We start from the raw sequence: 20331 nt of genomic DNA, 5'->3' as shown, positions 1-20331 counted from the left end.
GAGCATGATAGCAGATAGATTACTGTTGGCCATGATCACTGATGAATGATGGCTGATGGAGCCAGCCAGCCTGCACCTAGCTAGTACTAGTGAGTGATCCATCCGTCCTAGTGTGAAGAAGATATTTCATATGCATATATGTTTTTTCAACGACAGCAAAATATACCACTTACTGAACTTTCATCTCTCTTAAAGTTGATGTTGTGAATTCAATGACTTCGTAAATTGTATTGTAGCTAGCTCTCATAGCAGCAAGTGACGTTGTTACAGCTAAGTTTTAGTTTTAACACACTTTTTAACATTTATATATGGGCCATGGTTGGGTACTTCAATCAAATCAATGCATGCTCTTCTGAACTGAATTGACGGTTCCCAAACTTACACCAAGGCCTTTGTCGTCCGTCTGTCTGTCCTACATAATCTTGAATTTTCTTCATCAGTCTCCTCCTCCCTGTCATTATTCCTCATCTCTTACTCTTGGCAATGTAATGAGGCTGGCAATAAGGCAATGCAAGGCAAGGCAGTACATATAAAACAGAAGAATGAGAGTAATTGGAATACGTATATCGTATCGTTAATTTGACGACATATATATATAAATAAGAAAGCATGAAAAAAATCAATGGATCGAGATTGAGTGAGTAATGGGAATGGAATCACATAGAAAATGAGAAGTTGCAGACTCTGCAGGCACACAGCTCAATTTATCAATGAGATAATACTTACTGATTTAGGGAGAGGAGAGGTTAAATAAATTTGTTGGGGCTTGGCAATGGCATGCATAGCACAGCACAGCACAGCACAGAGTGGCTTTTGGTACGTAGCTAGTGAGCTATCACTATTAGTTTGATGAGGAGTAATTATATAAATATTTAAAAATAAGAAAACAACTTCAAGGAAGGAAAGGAAGGAAGGAAGGAATTAAGAAAGCTAAAGAGCAGGCAGCCTAACGGTGGGTGGGGTGGGTACTGAGTGCATGGCTGTGGGTGTTCCCTGGGCTCAGACAAGAGACCCCAATGGCCCCTGCCTAAGTGTCCATACCCACACAATCTGACCCAAAACCTAAATACTAATTAATGATATTTCCTTCATTCATTATTCAATTTGTAATAATTGATTCAGCTAAACAATCAAGTTTGTGGTTTTGAGATTTGAGTGGAGTGGGCTTAACTCAACTTAACTTAACTTAACTTAAGGGGATGCAAATTAATTAAAGTAGATATCTGTGTGAGTAAAAGAAGGAAAGGCATAGCATAGGCTTGACATTTATATACACGACATGGCTCTGCGTTAATGAGTTGGCCACTTATCATGATGGTATACAACATGGCCGCGGATGAAAGCGGCGCGTTTATGGGGATTAGATTTTGGTTTAAATATCTTTAACTTTTTTTCTAGAGTCATGCTAGAGAGACCAACTTTAGATACCAACTTGTTTACTAACTCTCTAATAGAGGTGGAGCCCACCAATATAATGAGTCCCACACTCTATTAGAGAGTTGGTACACAAGTTGATATCTAAAGTTGGTATCCGTAACAATTTCCTTTTTTCTAAGATGAACTTGTTGGGCCATGACCATAATAAAGTAAACATACAAACAGACAAGTAATAATGAAATCTTAAACGTCAAATAATTCAGCAGAGGATTTGAACATTGGACGGCAGAGATTTGATCAAGGAAGAATAGTTGTTAGGAGTCTAAGCCCTGCCTCTCACACACACATACATAAAGGCAAAGGCCATTTCGTGCATTTAAGCCATGCCTTGCCTTGCCTTGTGGTCTTTTTGGGTTCTTCTACTCTGTCTGAGACTCTTCTCCTCCTCCTCCCTGGCTAGCTACTACCTAGCAGTGGTCATTCTTTTCATTTCATATTTCATATATAGGCAGCAGCAGCAGCAACAGCAGCTGGTGTCTGGTTTATGTTAGTAGCGAGCGTACCATAACCATTGGGAAGTAGAGTAGAGATGCAAAGTCCCTCTGCAAACTGCATCCAATCTTTGCTTTACTTTCTGGCCATTCTTAGCTGTTTATGAAGGTCAACCTTAATTTCATATGTTTCTTTTCACTCTCTCTTTCTCTACCAGGCTAGCAGCTGCTCACTCTCATTTCAATTTCAGTTCAAAACTTTTTTATTCTTTTTTTGCATATAAATATATAGGAGGAAAGGAGTGATCCAACTTTTTATGTGATCCTGTAATTCCTAGCTAAGCTACTTTCTCCTTCCTTAACCTCAGCTGAAACATTTTTCATCAAGTGGCAGGCAGACACTTCTTCTTCTCTTGAGTCTTCAGTCTTGAACCTTGAGGTATACAAACCAGCAATTATATTTTTTTAATGCTGATTTAGGAACCCTCCCTTTTGTTGTCTCTCTCATCCGCCTCTTCTTTGTATAGTATAGCGTATCCAAATTCCAAGTCCCTGTTTTAAAATGGCGGTTTTAGATGCTATTTCGGGTCTCTTTTGTTGAGCAGGAGCAGAGCATGTGGTTTTTGACACATTCATGCTCGTTTCTTTCTTTCTTTCTTTCTTCCTTCTTCATAGCATTAATCTTCCACAACTTTATTAGACTTGATTGAATTTGAATTTCTCAAATTATCTCAAGACCGGTTTGTTTTGAATTTGGGAGAGAAAGCAATCGGATCAGGAAACATGACGGTGGATGTGTTGAAAAGAGCAAGATTGGAAACAGCAATCTGGGCTGCAAAGCTGTTACTGCTTTGTGTAGGGACAGTCTCCACTTTGGTATTCTTCAAAGCGGCAATCATTCCTTACCTTCTGAATCTCACTGTTTCCATTGTTCCCCAGCTATGGGCCTCTTTCAAAAGCTGCTTCTTATCTCCACTTTACATCTACATCATCCTCAACTTCATCATCATCACCATTGCTGCCTCCTCCACATTCCAAAACCAAAAGCAACACCAGCAGCCCTCTTCTTCTTCTGTAGGCTTCAGCTCCTTCATTAGTGACAATGCAGCCAAAACCGCCGACAATATTGACAGTGGTAGCAATTATATCTATAGTCCAGACAACAACAACAGCAGCATCCAATACGAGTCTCTGTCCCAGCAGCAACAGCAGCAGCCCAAAATCCAAAGTCATTCCAAAGACACAATCCAAAGTCTTTCCAAAGAGGATGTAACTGCTCTATTATTTTCTCCATCCTCTCATGGCCACTCGAATAATGAACTGATGAGCTGGCATGACATACACATGGTACAAGCTGATGATGGCAAACAAGAAGCAGCAGCAGAAGACGATGATGATAATGATCAGGGATTTGACCCTTCACCGGAAATGCCCTCCGGTGACTTGTTGACGAAATCTGTGGAGATGCCGAGACTGGAGGTGGAGGTGGGAGAGCATATTAACACACTGGACACCACATGGAAGGCCATCATGGAGGGGCAAGGCAAGGCAATTGGTAGGCACCTAAAAAAGAGTGACACTTGGGACACCCCTCCTCGCTTAACCCAATTCGCCCTCACAAGGAATAAGCTCAAAGGGGGTCTTGACCATCAATTACAATTACATCACTCTAACTTAGATGGTGATGATGATGATAATGATGATGATGGTGATGGAGAGGATGATGCAGTGACATGGGCTCGCCAGGAGCTGAAGAAATCAGACACTTTTAGCGACAGGGTGTCGTTGAGAAGGGAAAAGTCCATGACTCAGGAAGAGTTGAACCAGCGAGCAGAGGCGTTCATCAAGAAGTTCAACAATGACATGAGGCTTCAGAGGCTAGAATCTGATCAACGCCGTTTCAGGGAGATTGTGAACGGTGGCCTCTAGCTTAGCTTCTCTTAATGATATATATGCTTATTAATTTTGGTGTGTTTGTACTTTGTTTGTCTTCTTGTAAATGCAAATTTTGTGTGTTGTTGTATGCTATAACCTATAGACTATAGTATAGTTTGCTTGCAAGTAGTAAACTAAATAGAACAAGAACTATGAGAGATTCTCAGAGTCAACTTTGAAGGTACATCACATTCACATTCCTATCACTGGTTTCATGCAGTTATTTTCATAAAAGTTTTATCAGTAGGGCTCAGAGTCGGAGCTCTCAACTTTGAAGGTACATCACATTCACATTCCTATCACTGGTTTCATGCAGTTATTTTCATAAAAGTTTTATCAGTAGGGCTCAGAGTCGGAGCTCTCAACTTTGAAGGTACATCACATTCACATTCCTATCACTGGTTTCATGCAGTTATTTTCATAAAAGTTTTATCAGTAGGGCTCAGAGTCGGAGCTCTCAGCTGTGAAATTCTCTTCTTCTTTTCGTATAAGTTTTATCAGTCAGGGCTCCCATGTGTGCAGAGTTTGCATTTGCTTTAGTCAGCCAGTAGTAGGTTAGTACAGAGTGAGTACCTTTTGAATTTATGAAGGGGCATAAAACCAACATAGAAGAACCAGAGGTCCCCTTAATTTCCTTGACCAAGGTAAGGTAGGAGTAGGAATCAGGATTGGAAGAAGAAGAATCACACAATGGAACTTTCTCCCATGCTTGTGCTTGAGCCTAATGAAGACTTTTTGGGCTCTTGATGGGGATGGGATATGGACATTTAACTTGACCCAACTATTAATATTGGGTCCATCGACTCACTCCCCTCCACAAAAAAAGGGAAGGGAGTGAGCATCATGGATTTTGCTGGTGAAGTAACTAATGGGTGCCAACTCAAATTCAGAGCTGGTCGGTTGAAAGCGCCACCAGCCACTGGCTGCTTCTATATGATATGAAGCCCCAAAACAGAAAAAGAAAAAGAAAAAAAAGCATTTCAGAATTTGGGATGATTACGTTAAGTCACGACAGACGGGAAAACTTTGAGACCGTGAATGATGGACGACCTAGCTTATTATAAAATGCTAGACACTTTGATAACCTTCAATAAATTGTCTTCTTTTTGCTTGTTTTTTTGTTTTCATTCCTCATCAATATACCTTTTGGTAGTAGCATTCGTTTTGCTTGGCAGAGAAAATGAAGGTTAATTTACAAGTTCACCTGACTGGGCCTCATATATTTGTAGCTCATAAACCCAAAGGAAAGGATAACAATTAAGTGAAGATAAGTAGAAATTATTTGTACCCAAAAAAGAGAAAAAGTAGAAATATTAAGGCTATGTAACATACATGAATATGAGTGTGGTGTGTGTGTAAGATTGTAATTGAAATGAAAATGGTGAATTTGAGAAAATAATATTGTGTGAGTTGAATTCATATAACTAGGCAATTGGTGATTGTTCATACTAGAAGTAGACAAGAGGGATCAAATATATCAAATGGGTTGGCTGTGCCAAACATATCATCAACCTTGTAATAATATTTGCTGCATGCTGAGGGGAGGCAGGCAGGCAGGCAGATAGGTGATGGATGATATTTGGTATTTGAAGATTAGAGTAGAGCTATTTGCTTGCTATCTTATCCTATGATGCAGAGTGCTCTGCAACTGCATGCATAGCGACGAAGACAACTACTAAAAAAGCAGCAGCAGCAGCAGCAGCAGTACCAGCAGTAGTACTAGTAGAAGAAGTCTTGGCTGCTACGGCATCATTATTATTGGAGTAATTAGAATCTGCAGGCGGCGGAGAAGGCAGCATCATCCCATGGCTGCTGTTGTTGTTGTCGTTTGGATGATCATGATGATGATCAGAAGTAGTAGGAGGAGGAGCAGTGGGCGAGGTTGCATTATTAGTCATAAGCTGTGCAGGGAAAACTTGGACATGGAGCTTGAGGCCCATAGCACAATGTCCCAGCCGCCCACATATGAAGTACCTGTTTCCTACTTCCCTCAGCTGGATCACTGTCTCCCCTTCGTCGTGCGTCTCCATTGGGTCCACTGTGTGACACCTATCGTAGTCTGTTTTCTTCACTTCTAGCACATCGTGCACCGGTGTGTACCTGAACACTGCCACTCACCCATCCACCACCATCAATCATGCATACAAGGATTCATTTCAAAATGATTAAGCAATTAATAAGTTTCAACCTTTTTCTCTAATTCCAATATGCAGTCTGTGTCACCCAAATTCAACCAACAGCCGATCCTATGTCCTTATCCACCTACCCCCTCTCTCTATCGAATGCCTATATCCTATATAGCCTATACCCTATGCCCTGTTTTGTTTCTCTTCACCGCCTCAATTCCTCACTCACAGGAGCCTACCATCGCACAGTTTCATATTTATCATTTTACTACACAATGTACACATTACAATTTAGGGAGCGTTTGTTTGGTTATCAAGAAAATCAAAGAAAATAAAGTGAAAAACTCATATAATCTTCAAATTACTAAATCAAGAAAATCATAATCTTTCTTTCCCTCGTCATTTTCTGACGAACCAAACATATATAGTGAATTAAAGATGAAGCTAATAAAGAAAGACAGAGATGGATGGATGAAGGTAGAAAAACAGAGCAAAAGGATAACTAAATTAAATTAGATACGTACCAAGAGAGTCGCCGACATGGAAAGTGGCGTGAGTGGCCCATGCTTGGAGGTTGGAGGAGAGATCCCAACCCGAAGCTCCGCCAACAGAGTGGTTGGTGTTGATAGCAGCAGCAAAAGCAGAGACGCAACGGAACCACATGGATGTGAATATCACCACAACGATCGCCTTCACTGCCAATCCTGCTCTCACTCCTCCCTTCATCTTTTCAATCTGGATCGATATTATATAGTATTCTTTCACAATCCTGTTCACCGAAATCATCAGCAACCAAACCAAACATGCATGCAGATGCAGTGCTATTAATATTATATATTTATACATAATATCACATTAATTAAAGAAAACAAGAACAATTTGCTGTGACTTTCTCGATCAAGAAAATAACCAACCAAATTAGACACTGATTTGAAGATAAACGCATTAGACTTTAGTTACATATATATGACAAATTAGATGAAGAAAATCTTAACAAGAAAGAAACTGAAATTCAAACGTCAATGGAAGTCAAAGAAAGGCAGCAGACTAAATTTCCTTTCTCAAATAATGCGTACGTACTTTTGCGGTTCTTGATTCGTTGAAATGATGAAAGAAAATCGTTCAACTTTTCTCACAGCGCCTGTCACTGGAACGAAGATGACGACGAGCGAGAGTGTATAGTGAATGAGTAGAAGAAAGTTCTGGAATATTAATAAATGCTGGAGAAGCGAAGCGACGAATTGCTCAATCGATTGGACAGCGTAGCTAGCATTGTATTGGCTCCTTCCTTGCAAACTTTTAGTTATAGAGAGAGAGAGAGAGAGAGAGAGAGAGAGATATATACATATATATATATATATATATATATATATATAGAGAAAGGTGGCACACTGTCGTTGTTTCTCTTCTGGTGAGAATTCTGTTATAGGAAATGCCACGTGTCCCTCCTATTTCTATTATATTATTCACAATGCTATTGGTGCCATTGTTGCGCCTGCGCGCGTGCATAACAAGCCCACATCATTTTACCAATCATCGCCTTCAAAGTTCACAACATATAAACCCACTATAAATTGTACTTGTTGTTAAATAATTAACATTTAAACTCCGTTCAAATCATGATATAATATTTTTCTTTTTAAATGGTTAATCATTTTATTTTATGCTATATTGATAGACTATCAACATGTATTATATAATAATTATTGTTTTAACCCGAATTCAGAATCCATACTAATTTCGTGTATTTTTGTACATTGAGTTGATATAATGCATCACATGTGTTAAACCGGTGGATTTGAATCTAACATGATTCTAGAAAGTTATTCACTAATTAGGTTTGAATTGGAGTGTCTATCTTCTACTTGGTTGAAGTTGGGGTCTCAAATTTGAAATATCCAATAAATTCTTTATCCGAAATCTAACACTCTTAATAAAATGTCGCTAATTAAGTTTGAGTGTACTATTTGAAGTTGAGTCTCAAATTCAAACTCGAATGTAAGTTACATTTCTAATTCAAATGATTAGTAGTATTTAACACCAAAAAATTTATATTCCATTGTCTCCTCCAATTATATTCCGAGTTGCACCCAAGCAATGACCAAATTACAAGATACTTAGGGCCCGTTCGGTATCATTTTCAAGGGCCATTTTCTGTTTTTGTTTTCTGTTTTCACATGAAAACGTGTTCGGTGGGTTGTTTTGAGAAACAAGCTGAAATTGTTTTCTGAGAATGAAAACGAAAGTATGAGTAAATGTTGAAAACGCCAGAAAGTCGTTTTCGTTTTCGGCGTTTTTGTTTTCAATCTCTCCGAATCAAAGCCAACTCTCCTCCGTCACTTGAGCAAACAATCCAATCAAATTATATCCAAAACAATCAAATCTCCTCCTTCCAACCATAATCAACCCCAAAATTTCTAGAAAAAAAAAACTCATAATCACACAAATCTGCAACTAAGAAAAAAAGACAGAGAGGAAGAAGAAAAGAAAAAAAAGGGGAAGAAAAAGAAGAGAAAGAATCAGAAAGAGGGAAAAGAAGGGAAAGGGAAAAAAGAGAGAGAGAGAGAGAGTTGCAGAGAGAGAGATGAGAGAAACCAGCCACCACATACCCAGCTCAACCACCATCACCACCCAATCTAACCACCACAACCATTAATTAGTGGAACCGGAGAGATGGGTTGATGGGATTCATGTAATGGAAGGAAGGAGGAGTGAGTGAAAAAGAAGGAAGGAAGAAGAAGAGAGAAAGTAGAGAAGAGGAAGAAGGAAACAAAAAGGAACGGGTCTGGGAAGAAAAGAGGAAGAATAGAGGAAGAAAGAAAGAAAGAAAAGGAGAAAAAGGAGAAAATAAAAAATAAAAAAGAAAGGAGAAAAAAGATAGTTTTATCTTTTAAAAAACAATAGAATTTTTCATTTGTTAAATTATACATTTTTAAAAATATTTTTTCAAAACAGAAATTAGCAAAAATACCCTTGAAAAATAATTCACATAATATTATTCTCAATTTGTACTACATATTTTCATTGTTTATAATAATTTTAGCCTCTAAAAATATCAGAATTTTAAAAAAGTAGAACTGAAATTAGTAAAAATACATGAAAAACAATTGTCTTCTGGGAACGTTTCGTTGTTTTGTTTTAAACAAGTTTTCTAATTATCTACTGACGCATTTTCATTTCCAAAAATGCAAATTTGTTTCTTGTTTCATTCTCTGAAAATATTCTCGAAAACATTTAAAACGTTACCAGACGGGCCCTTATTATTTTGGTTGAAAATTACAAGCAACTCCAGATTCCAGAATTATGAAGATTATTTTAGATTTTTAAGTCAGCACAAATTACACACACCAATATATGGTCGCCGGCCAAATGGTCACTAGTCACTCGCCAGTAAAGTCACAGGCCCAAGCTACTGTTTTGTCCTGAGTTCCCCAAATTAAACCCAATACCGCATCAGAGATTCAGAGAGAGAAGAGGGAGGAGGCTGGGATGGCAACGACGTCGTCTCATCCGAAAGAGGAAGTGAAGAAGAAGAAGAAGGAGGGATTGGGATGGATAGAGTGGGCAAGGGGTTGGTTGTATCTGGTGTACGAGATGCTGTTCCAGAGAATCACGGCCAGCCACTTGCAAAACCCCATGCCTTTGCCTCCTGTCAACGATCTCACTTGCATTGTCACTGGATCCACCAGTGGTATCGGCCGCGAAATTGCCAGGTCAGCGTCTCCTTTCTTCAAATCTACAAAGATTGATGAGTTCATTTCATATATATTTTTTACTTTCCTTGTTTGTTTTAGTAATAACTTAACTCACTATGCAAAGAAAGGGGTGGGTGTCCTTCTGTTTGGTTGCTGAGAAAATGATACAAAAGAAATTTGGTCCCAATTTCAGTTTTGAATTTTGAATTAGACCGAGTGCCTGAACATGAAAACTGAAAAGGATGTGTGGTCTGGTGTTGGTTATTATGTACTGAACAGGCAGTTGGCGGAAGCTGGGGCGCATGTTGTGATGGCGGTGAGGAACACGAAAGCAGCTAATGAGTTGATCCAGAAGTGGCAGAATGAATGGACTGGAATGGGCCTTCCTCTCAATATTGAGGTCTGCCTCAACTCCATGTTGCAACACCACCAAATCAATAATTTTTTTTTTTTTTGATGAACTTGGGGGTGGTAAAACCCCAGAAAAACAAACCCACTATATCAAATTTATAACATTTATTAACGTAGAATAAGATTGTGACTTTTTTAGGTAATGGAACTTGATTTGCTCTCCTTGGATTCTGTTGTGAGATTTGCTGAAGCGTGGAATGCACGCTTAGGACCTCTCCATGTTCTTATCAACAATGCTGGGATATTTTCAATTGGAGGTTGGTCTTTTTATTGATATAATTTACTTAATTTCAAAGCTACATCCCTTCAGAATCTGATTTGTCATTTACTGATATACCTCTGGCTTTGGTATGTTCAGAGCCACAAAAACTTTCAAAAGATGGGTACGAAGAACACTTACAAGTCAATCATCTTGCTCCAGCACTGCTCTCAGTTTTGCTATTGCCATCCCTTATCAGAGGCTCTCCAAGTCGAATTATTAATTTGAATTCCGTTGTAAGTTCCATCACCATCATCATTCTGTTGTAGGTATATATGATACGTGTACATTCACACACCCATATATAAGCACACATGGAAAGAAAAGCTAGTCGGTGTACGTGCTAACTAGAATTAGATCTATTCATAGGCTCTTTTAAAGTTAGTTTCACATTTTGATACTCTTATTTTATTGTCATGTTATTTAAATCTGAGAAACCTCTGTCCTTCTTTATGTAGATGCATTATGTTGGCTTTGTTGACACAGAAGACATGAATGTCGTTTCTGGGAAAAGAAAATATACAAGCTTAGTGGGTTACTCAAGCAGCAAGCTGGCACAGGTGCTCTAGGAAATCTTTATTGATTGATGGTTTCCATATTTTAGCTGGCACAAGCTCTTACAAGCTTGTGTTCCTATATAGGCTTGTCAAACTGAATTCAGGTCCTTTGGATCTGCAAATTGTTTAGCTACTCAATATACATTTATATATATACACATAGATGGGAGATTCTCCAACAACTATTTTATGTTAAAGGATTGGTTACATACTTCTAATATTGGCTGTTGGATTGCATTCATTAAATGTGTTGGTACTCTCTTAGATGCAATCCAACGGCCGAGATTAGAAGTATGTAATCCATCCTTAACTTAAATACTTATGGGAGAATGTCCCATACATAGATATAATATTTATATATTTGAAATACAGATGTGTCTACCTTCAGTTAGATCTTTTTAATTAATTGGTGCTGTACATTGGCTTTTTTTGGGCTGTTTCAGCTCTGATCTCTTTTCTCTATTAGTTTGTGAAAGCGGAATATCTACCACCCAAGGCTGCACACTTGCACATAATGAAACGTGAATTAACTATTGTGGTTATCTATATAATTTCTGAAGCTGTAACAAGAAAACTATAACATAGTTATATTTGGATTGCAGATTATGTTTAGTAGTGTTCTACATAAGCGGCTCCCTGCCGAATCTGGCATTACTGTAGCATGTGTTTCACCTGGAATTGTGCAGACTAATGTTGTAAGTATCGTGACGCATTCCTTCACCCTCCTCTTCATTTTTATCTAGAAAAAGGATGTACCTTCTATTTTTTATATATAATAGTTATAATTGACAGTGTATCATGTTATAGGTTTTATTTACCTTCTAGATTTTACATTCAAATCTTCTTTATATATAAACTTTAGTGCATTGGTGCATCACATTGGGTTTCAATTAATTGCAGGCAAGGGATCTTCCCAAAATTGTTCAAGCTGCTTATCATCTAATACCCTATTTTATCTTTAGTGCTCAAGAAGGTGTGTCTTCTTGCTATTACATTTGATTTACCATTCCACCTTCTTATATATAAGTTGATGAAACCAACCAGAAGTGAGGTTGGTAACTGTAATCGTTGATGAATTAATGTCATTATGTCCGTACAATTAGAGTTTGGCCATAATTTTAGTCATATAAGCCTGTAGCTTGTTAACCTTAAGAAGAATTAACCTATCAGGAGGTGCTGTTTAACTAGCTAGCTCCAAGGTAGTCAAGATTCTATCCAACTTTTCTAACCACATAAGGCATAGGAGACTTATATTGATAACATATGGAACATGTAACTTGAATAGAGGCCAAAAATTTGAAATCTTTAATGTAGTACTTCTCTACTTTTCGACTCTTCTACTTGAAGGATCTCCAAAAGTGATATACTTAGCAGATCTGATCTCACTTACTGTAGTCGCCTAATTTAACTGCTAGCACATTAGAAATCTTTAAGGTAGTACCTCTCTGTACTTATTAGAACACTGAGCAACTGATCGCCATATAGGTCATTGCAAAATGTGACAAGAGATCATGTCATGAGCTTATTAGTTTTTTTAAAATAAAATAAAAAGAACAAAAGCTGGTTTTCTTTGATGTTTTCCAATAGTGGCAATAATGAGCCCAAATCAAAAGAGAGAATTACAAAAGAGGGGAGGTGAGGAAATGTGAAAACCAAGCCTTGTAATGGTTTATTCAATGCAGGTTCCAGGAGTGCTCTCTTTGCAGCCACTGATCCCCAGGTTCCTGAGTACTGTGAATTGTTGAAAGCGGATGACTGGCCGGTTTGTGCGTTCATTTCTCAAGATTGCCGTCCAACGAATCCTTCTGAAGAGGCTCATAATGTTGAAACTTCTCACGAAGTGTGGGAGAAGACATTTGAGATGATTGGCCTTCCTTCTGATGCAGTGGAGAGGCTTATAGAAGGGGAAGAAGTTGCGTGCAGGTATGGTGGTCATAAGGGGTAGGCTTATTTGATGATACGAAAAGTGAGTCCGAGAAGCGAGCTTATCTCAAGGTTGTTTTGGTTGTTGAATGGCGGAGCAATTGCGATTGAATTTTGAAAAGGAGGGAAGACTGACTGGAGTACCACTAACATCTGATAGGCATTTGAAGAGATGGTTCTGCTTTGTACCCCATTTTTATTGTTAGATAAGTTTTCATGGGTGTGGAGTGTGGACGCATAAAGAAAGTATTATGAAGATTTGGTGTTCCTATTTGCTTCACGCGCGCCCTTGTCAGTTGTCACTGGCGGAACTGTTTCTGTAAACTAATGTTTCAATTTAGAGAATTCTATAAAGACAATAATACCACGAGTCTTAAGTTAAAAGAATGAGTTAACTAATTAATGTCTGGTAGAGATGTGAATGACTTGACTCGAGGATGCTGTCGAGCAAGCAATGTCTATGAGACTATGACTAACTAATTACAAATATTTTCCAGTTTATTCAAATCTTATTAGTATCAGAAGCAAATACCAGCTTTTGCTGCTCGATTTGCTTGCATATAGAAAAATTGAGAAACCCGAATGCAAAGCAGGAAAGCCAAAGAGAATTTGAATTGAAATGGGGGAGGAGGTGGGGGGGTGAGAGAAAACACGTGTCGGTCTCTGAGTGGAGAAAGTGAAGAAAGGAAGGAAATAATTGTACTAGTACATTTATAAGAGTACATATAATAGACTCTGAGACTCAACACCACAAGTGTTGTCGTCTAAACACAACGCCCAACAGCGATTCCCTCCTCCTCTCCTCCTAATCCTCCTCCTCCTCCTCCGTCTCATTCATTATTTATTTATAACATCATCAAACGTTACTCTTTCTGTGTATTGAGTAAGAGGCTGGCCGCCTGGGCTGCTGCTGCTGGGTTTTCAAAATTGGTACAAATAACCCAAGAAGTAGGTAACTCTTCTCGTCTTGTCTTGTCTTGTCTGTTGTGCTTGCTGCTTGGATCGTTCTTCTTCTACCATCAAAACATAGACATATGTAGTATTATTATTCATCAAAATATAAACATATGTGCTCCTCTTCCTCTTCCTCCTCAGGAACTTGTTATTAATTAAAGCCATTTTCATGTTATTTTGGTTGGCTAGCTAGCTGCTTCATGTTATTATTAATTATGTATTAGGCTATTGATTGTTAATTATGATAATTCCCAATCTCATGCACTAGCGTATCGTACAATTTCAAACTCATCGTAATAGCTTTAGTTTAGCTTCTTTCAGTCAAAACTAACAAACAATTAAGAACAAAGTGGCAACAAAAATCATGGTCATGGAGCTTCAAAGAAAAGAAAAGAAAAAATAATAATGTGCATGGGGAATTGAGTGGAGTCCTCATGAGCAGAAAGTAACTGCTGTTGCAAGTTGCAACGCGGCGATGTTCATTGATATCTATGAATAGTTTTGATTTGATGTTTCTCTTTTATTATTATCATTAGGTTTCTTTCTTTTCTCGAGATCTGCGCTTTTTGAAATGTCTTCTCTTCTCTTCTTCTTCTGTTGTACAAAACAACTTGTCGTACTAGACAGGCGACAGGCGACAGGCGACAGGCGACATGCTTGAAGAAGAAGAGCAAAGCTGTTGTATTTTCACACCCCAACACAACACAAGTCAGAAGAATTAGATAGAAGAAGACAATTGTAGGGCCTCGTATTTAATGCGTTTCACAAACCACTCTTGTATTTCTATTCTCCACTCCTCCCTCCTCCCTCCATCATCCCTCCCTCCTAATAATACTGGTCTGATCAATGGTAGTAATAATATTAACAAGTATACTGTGTATATACTGTATAATAATAATAATAAATGTTTGTGTGCTTTTCACATCAAGTTTATTGACCGACTCTCTCTGTGTCTGCTAGTAAGGTAACGTGTTTGGTCCAAGGACGTAGAGATATGAAGACACTGGAGAAACCAATAATAATGTCGGCTTCCATTCACTCAGCTCCAACTCCAGCTCCAACTCCAACTCCAAGACGGAGGAGCTTAAGCAGTAGCAGCAGCGGCAATAACAGTTGCACCACCACCTCCACCAACCCGTCCACCATGAAACCCAAATGGCTTTTGTCCATCCTTGCTGGTACCACCTCTCTCTCTCTCTCTCTCTCTCTTCCTGTTTTTGCATCTGACTGAATCTGACGATGTGATATGACGCTGTGCTGTGTAATTTGAATTTGAAACTCTGATTTGACGAAAGCTAAGCTAGGATAGGCTTTTGCCTTGTCGCACTATATAATTGATTTTGTTGATATTCGAGGCAGCGACCTTTCTTTCCCAACGTCGCTTTCAACGCGCATTCCTCCATATGCCCTTTTTTCAGTTTATTATTACAATATGCATCTCATTTGCTTGGCTGCCAATGAAATGATCTGTTTCTTTTCAAATTCGATTTAAACTTGACGCCTTAAATAATTACAAGAGGGAATCTCCCTGGAATGGAAAGATTGAGAGTGACGTGTCCTTCATTTTTTTCGTTTGGTTTGGTGTTTTCTGCTACAAATAAATAGGCACACTACTAATAGGATAGGAACATGACTCTCTCTGTCTGACCATACATTAAATACGCGTCAGCCCTTCTGCTTTCTTCTGTCGTCGTGAAATGCAATATCTTTTTTTAAATTTTTTTATGAGAATTCAATATCTTTTTTCCAATTTGGTGCTTATCTCAATTTCTCTCTTCAAACTTCAAACTTCAATTGTTGCACGTTGGAATTGGAATGCAATTCGAAATTATAGGACATGAATAATGGATGTCATTTAAATTTAATTGTAATATTCAAACAATAATACACTATTTGTAAATGTAATTTTATGTCAGATGTGGAAGAGAAGATGAAGATGTTGGGATGTAGCAGAGCCACAGCTCAACAAGAGATTGGGGACACCTTCGCTGAACGTGCTGAAGCTTACTACAAAAGACGTCCTCAGCTGCTCTCCCTGATTCGAGACTTGTACAATTCCTACCTCACCTTATCTGACCGTTACATTCAAACTCTCGCCAAGACTCAGCATCACCGTCCACCCTCTTCCCAAATCTCAGTAATAGATAATGACTACTATGACTATGACGACCAAGAAGAAGATGATGATGCTTACACAAGCCACATTGATTCGGACGTAGAGAGTTCCCTCTCCTATCAGCAATTGCCTCCAACATTACTACTCGCTGCTTCTGTTGCTACTCAACATGATGACACCATGTTGTTTGATTTAGATTCCATCGTTACGGACATTGTGGTGAAGAATGTTGAATATGATATCTTACTTGATGAGGCCAACATCACGGAGAGGCGATACAAGGATGCATCCAGGAAGATAGAGCTGCAGAAGAGCTTGCTAGAGGTGTTGGAGTCTGAGAGGCTCATCTTACTCAATGAGAATGCCAAGTTGGGGTATAAAGTGGGTGCCTTGGTGGAAGAGAACAAAGCCCTTGCGTCCGAGTCTCTCTTCATCAGGAGGAAGGCTGGCGAGCTAGCTCGGTGTTTGCTCAAGACGAGGGAAGACCAGAGGGTGTGCATGCTTAGCCGTAAAATCGAGGACCTTCAGGGACAGATTTATGGCTTGGAGAAGAGGAACAAGGACTACTATGAGCAACTTGTGAAGAGAGACCAACGATCCTTCCAACTTGTACAAGAAGAAGAAGAGAGTTGCAACATCAACAAGAGCAAGATAAATGGTAATCAGGTGAATTTGGAGGTTTGCTTTCAGATACGGAAGATTAATCGGAGGCTGATCAAGAGAGGAGGTAATAGTAATGGTAGTGGGAAGGAGATTGGCGTCGGAAAGGAGAAGAAGGGTTCTTCTTCTAGTTTGTGGGAAAGGGTCAAGAACATGGATTTGTTTCTATGTGGACGTAATCAAAACTCTACGTAACTTAATGGTTGTACCCTGTTGACTTCGCTCTATGGTCATTCTAGTAGTACTAGCAGCCTAGCATATTAAATTTTCTCAATAGAGAAATTCGGATACTACATTCTTATGGCGACACTTGGTACCCTAATATATATATGTGTGTCTATATGTTAAGTTCATCATCCAAATCCAAAAGAATCTTATGAGATGATCTCTTGCAATGTCTACATTAAGTTTGCAGGGGAAGCAAATTGAACACCAAAGGCCCCAAATCATGAATGTATTGAATATTTAATCCCTGACAAAACTTCCAAGCCTTGAAATGAATTTGCTGAGTTTGAGTTGTGTTTTGGCAACTGTACAGTAGGCAGTTGGACTCCGCGGAACCCTTCTTTAAACATATTCGATTCCACCACACTCAAGAGTCAAGATGAAAAAATGACACTTCTGAAACTTGTTGATGAATGTCTCTAAATAATTGGTAATGAGAGCACTACGTAACGTAACGTAACGTAACGTAACGTGTCATGTAGATTAGAAGATCAGTATAAATAAACAATGGATACTGATCCTTAGTATAACAAAAGTCTAAGGTAGATTACATGACAACCAAATCAGGTAACATCAGCATAATGTGAGCTACCCCCACCCATCCTATGACATAGTGCTAGGCTCATGAACCAAAAAAAAAACTTACAACTTTCAATATATGCATACTATCATAGCAGTTGCAATTGATTCAAAAGGAAAAAGATAAAAATGCTCCTCCTATAGCAAGACCCATTCATCAGTACAATCATCTTCCTCCTCCTCCTTACTACCTTCCTTTAATATAGTGGTACAACCCACACCATCGAGGCCAAAAATGGCTGGGCACTTCTCACAAATTCCAGGAACTGAGATTGGGAAATAGAATTCATGTCTGTGATGTCCTGGTAAGTATAGTGCAGTGAAAGGAACAGAGTTTTTCTTTTTTTGCTTGTTTCGATTTATTATTGTTATGAAAAATTATCATTAGTATTACATTCTTAAAATGATTTATAGTAAGTATTGCTATTAGTATTTACATGTTTACAGTGAAAAGTCTAAAACCTGCAAACAGTTATAGCAAGAAAAACTGATGATGTATGAGTAAAATTTGAAAGACAGAAACCAACCTGGATAGAAGATGAATAAACACTGTGCCTTTTATCATCAAAGCTCTGTAATTGATTTATAAACAGCTCCAAGCACATTGCAGATCTTAAGGCATATTTCCAGTGGTGAGTTTCTCAAGGTTTGCAATCCGAGCCTGCATAAATGGTAAGAAAATATGATAGCAATAAAATGTGAAACAATGCAATGCTGATGACATCACGGATTATTTGACTGTGCAGCTGAGCTATGCAGAGATCGTAAAATAAGGAAAGAAGAAACTATTACATGCAACTTCCAAAACACTCCACAAAGAACTATTTGGAGGAGTGACCAACTTTCCCAAGATTAAAACCAAAAGATCAAAATAGAGATATATAGAATCTGAGGTCGGTCATCGAAATAGACTAATAGCTAATACATTTATACCTTGAAAGATTTGGAACATCGAAGAGAAGGATCTATCTCTAAAGAAGCCATATATGAGTTATGAGCAGAATCAAATTGGTTCAGAGCCAAGAATGCATCACCTTGGCAAATGTAAGCCTGCAAGATGCACATTATGATGAACTTTTATAGGACTTTGAAAGTGAGTAATAAACTTGGTGGAATGAGAAATTAATGAAGGAGTGAAGTAAATAATGAGGGCACCTCAGGATAGAGAGGATTTAAAGCCAAAGCTTGGGCAGCATCTTCAAGAGCCCCGGAATAATTGCCCAATGCCAGTCTTGCAAGGGACCTGTCTTTATACATAATATGGATACCACCAATTGGTTTTAATTCTATAGCCTGCAAGGAAGCAAGGCATCCACCAATTAATTCAAGGCTCAGTAAATCAAATTTCAAGCACGCAAGCAAGGAAGGAAGGAACAACCAACATGCATGCATGCATAATTAATTAATTAATCATGAAATGAAATGATCAATTAAATATTAGTGTTAATAGTAACCTGAGAGAGGAAGAGGTCAGCCTGGGAGAAATTGTTGTTGTGAAGAAGCTCATTCCGAGCCTTGTTTCTCAACGCAAGCGCTTCCAAACTCTTGTTTGCAATTTTTTCAATGTTCTTATTAGCATTAGCCCCGTCCGAATTCGAAACACCTCCTCCTCGTCGGCGGCGGCTGAGTAGTACTAGTGCCACGAGGACCTCCACGGCTCGAGCTGTGGTCCCGCAGTGAGCGACAAAAGTGGCGGCAGGCAGCGCGACGAGGTTGGGGCCGGCGCCGCAGCGGCCCAAGCAGCCGGAGGATTTGACGGCGACGTTGGAGGGCGCGAGAGCGGTGAGAGTGTCAAGGGTTTGAAAGGAACCTTGTCTACGGCAAGTCCGGTTGGTGCACACCCTGATTTCCTCAATCTGGATGTCCTCCTCTGCCTCCGCAGATGAAGAAGAGTGAGAACCGTTGATGGTGGAATTGGTGACGGCGACAATACGGCGTCGTCTAAAATATGATGTGGCGGCAGCGGTGGAGGAGGAGAGACCGCAGAGGGACTTGTTATTGGATCCGGAACCAGGTAGAGGTAACACCACCACCTCCATTTCTCGCTTCTCGCTTCTCGCTTCTCGCTTCGCTTGGTTAGCTCCCTTGCTAGAACCTTGCCACGTCTCTCATTCACAGCTTATTGTAAACACCACTTTTACCAACTTCGACTTTTATTAACTTACCATTTTTTTTCCACTTAGGACTTTGACTAACTTACTGTGTGCACTGTGCGATGCTGAACCAGTTCAAACAATCATTCCATGACTTTATTAGTGGTTTTGATCGTCAATTAAGGTCGTTAATTTGGTTGTAATATTAATAAGAAGAACAATTGCTCTTTAACTCGTGTTCACGTTCTCGAGTCGTTAGAGCATCCACAGTGGGGGGATGTAAATTCAGGGGTGTAAAGCCACTTTTACATCCCTTTACACCTCCGAGAGGTGTAAATATTTTTTTTCCTCTAATGTGGGGGTGTAAATTTGGGGGTGTAGCCGTGGATCCCAGCCTTTTATGTTGACTTTTCTTTATTTTTCTTCTCTTTTCTCGAGTGAATCCTGCCTGTAAGAGAAGTAACAATATATGTAAATATAAATTTTATTTTACATCTCCATGGGGGTAATGTATATTTACATCTATTTACATCTCCCCATTAGAGACGATTCCAGTGACTCTGGGTGTATATTTAACATACACCCCCCTATCGTAAATGCTCTTATGCATGAAAGAAAAATCAATATTTTAATTTTGTATCAACGGAGGTATGAATGAACACACATATGAACAGTTTCAAGCATTCAAAGTTTTAAACCACCAAGATTTAGATTTGGTAATAATAGAAAAGGATAACCGAATACAGTATCGTCTTCATTCTAACTCTGGTTTGCTTGATGTCAGTCAATAATTCGAGTGAAGTAACATTATTAAGAGTAAATCGGGTTCAACAAATAGTTGCTCTGGCTAGTGGAAAATCAAAGTAAAAGATTCAGCAGCATTTGCTTTACCACGTTAAAATTAAAAAGAGCTACTATCAAAGTTTAATA

The 20331-nt window shown here is 38.9% G+C and overlaps 5 protein-coding genes across 25 annotated transcripts; 3 read left to right on the top strand and 2 right to left on the bottom strand.

Moving 5' to 3' along the window:
- Positions 1 to 1753: 1753 nt before the first annotated feature.
- On the top strand, positions 1754 to 4009 carry LOC103338871 (uncharacterized). The gene has a single exon (XM_008242127.2). The coding sequence runs from the start codon at positions 2652 to 2654 to the stop codon at positions 3795 to 3797; it is 1146 nt and encodes a 381-aa protein (XP_008240349.1). The 5' UTR covers positions 1754 to 2651; the 3' UTR covers positions 3798 to 4009.
- Positions 4010 to 5170: 1161 nt separating this feature from the next.
- Positions 5171 to 7232, bottom strand: LOC103338922 (Cupredoxin superfamily protein). Its single transcript, XM_008242194.3, has 3 exons — positions 7010 to 7232; positions 6454 to 6698; positions 5171 to 5910 (listed from the first exon to the last, which is right to left on the bottom strand). The coding sequence occupies exons 2-3, from the start codon at positions 6653 to 6655 to the stop codon at positions 5429 to 5431; spliced, it is 684 nt and encodes a 227-aa protein (XP_008240416.3). The 5' UTR covers positions 6656 to 6698; positions 7010 to 7232; the 3' UTR covers positions 5171 to 5428.
- A 1964-nt stretch (positions 7233 to 9196) lies between these two features.
- On the top strand, positions 9197 to 13161 carry LOC103338872 (dehydrogenase/reductase SDR family member FEY-like). The gene is made up of 8 exons (XM_008242129.2): positions 9197 to 9642; positions 9904 to 10024; positions 10175 to 10292; positions 10394 to 10530; positions 10753 to 10854; positions 11454 to 11546; positions 11752 to 11824; positions 12534 to 13161. The coding sequence occupies exons 1-8, from the start codon at positions 9419 to 9421 to the stop codon at positions 12794 to 12796; spliced, it is 1131 nt and encodes a 376-aa protein (XP_008240351.1). The 5' UTR covers positions 9197 to 9418; the 3' UTR covers positions 12797 to 13161.
- Positions 13162 to 13455: 294 nt separating this feature from the next.
- LOC103338874 (tetratricopeptide repeat (TPR)-containing protein) lies at positions 13456 to 19415 on the bottom strand. Of its 10 annotated transcripts, none has more exons than XR_016128570.1 (5): positions 18763 to 19415; positions 18464 to 18601; positions 18343 to 18358; positions 17836 to 17969; positions 13456 to 13787 (listed from the first exon to the last, which is right to left on the bottom strand). XR_016128570.1 is itself a non-coding variant. In XM_016795896.2 (4 exons), exons 1-4 carry the CDS (start codon positions 19345 to 19347, stop codon positions 17950 to 17952), a joined length of 759 nt encoding a protein of 252 aa, XP_016651382.2. In that variant the 5' UTR covers positions 19348 to 19415; the 3' UTR covers positions 17643 to 17949. The 10 variants fall into 10 exon arrangements, 2 of the variants coding, with proteins under 2 accessions (XP_016651382.2, XP_008240358.2); XR_016128571.1 differs by having other exon boundaries at positions 13456 to 13784; XR_001678273.2 differs by having other exon boundaries at positions 18242 to 18358; positions 18763 to 19413.
- On the top strand, positions 13529 to 16884 carry LOC103338873 (Kinase interacting (KIP1-like) family protein). Of its 12 annotated transcripts, none has more exons than XM_008242131.3 (4): positions 13529 to 13722; positions 14352 to 14466; positions 14689 to 14906; positions 15645 to 16884. In XM_008242131.3, the coding sequence occupies exons 3-4, from the start codon at positions 14723 to 14725 to the stop codon at positions 16697 to 16699; spliced, it is 1239 nt and encodes a 412-aa protein (XP_008240353.2). In that variant the 5' UTR covers positions 13529 to 13722; positions 14352 to 14466; positions 14689 to 14722; the 3' UTR covers positions 16700 to 16884. The 12 variants fall into 12 exon arrangements, with proteins under 12 accessions (XP_008240353.2, XP_088912001.1, XP_008240354.2 ...); XM_089055875.1 differs by having other exon boundaries at positions 13581 to 13722; positions 14356 to 14466; positions 14693 to 14906; XM_008242132.3 differs by having other exon boundaries at positions 13581 to 13722; positions 14356 to 14466.
- Positions 19416 to 20331: the final 916 nt, after the last annotated feature.

This window comes from Prunus mume, linkage group LG7 (assembly GCF_029339155.1).
Source record: "Prunus mume cultivar Tortuosa linkage group LG7, ASM2933915v1, whole genome shotgun sequence".
Classification (NCBI taxonomy): domain Eukaryota; kingdom Viridiplantae; phylum Streptophyta; class Magnoliopsida; order Rosales; family Rosaceae; genus Prunus; species Prunus mume.
The sequence above is the reverse complement of the archived record's forward strand: the minus strand, read 5'-3'. Positions and strand labels throughout refer to the sequence as shown.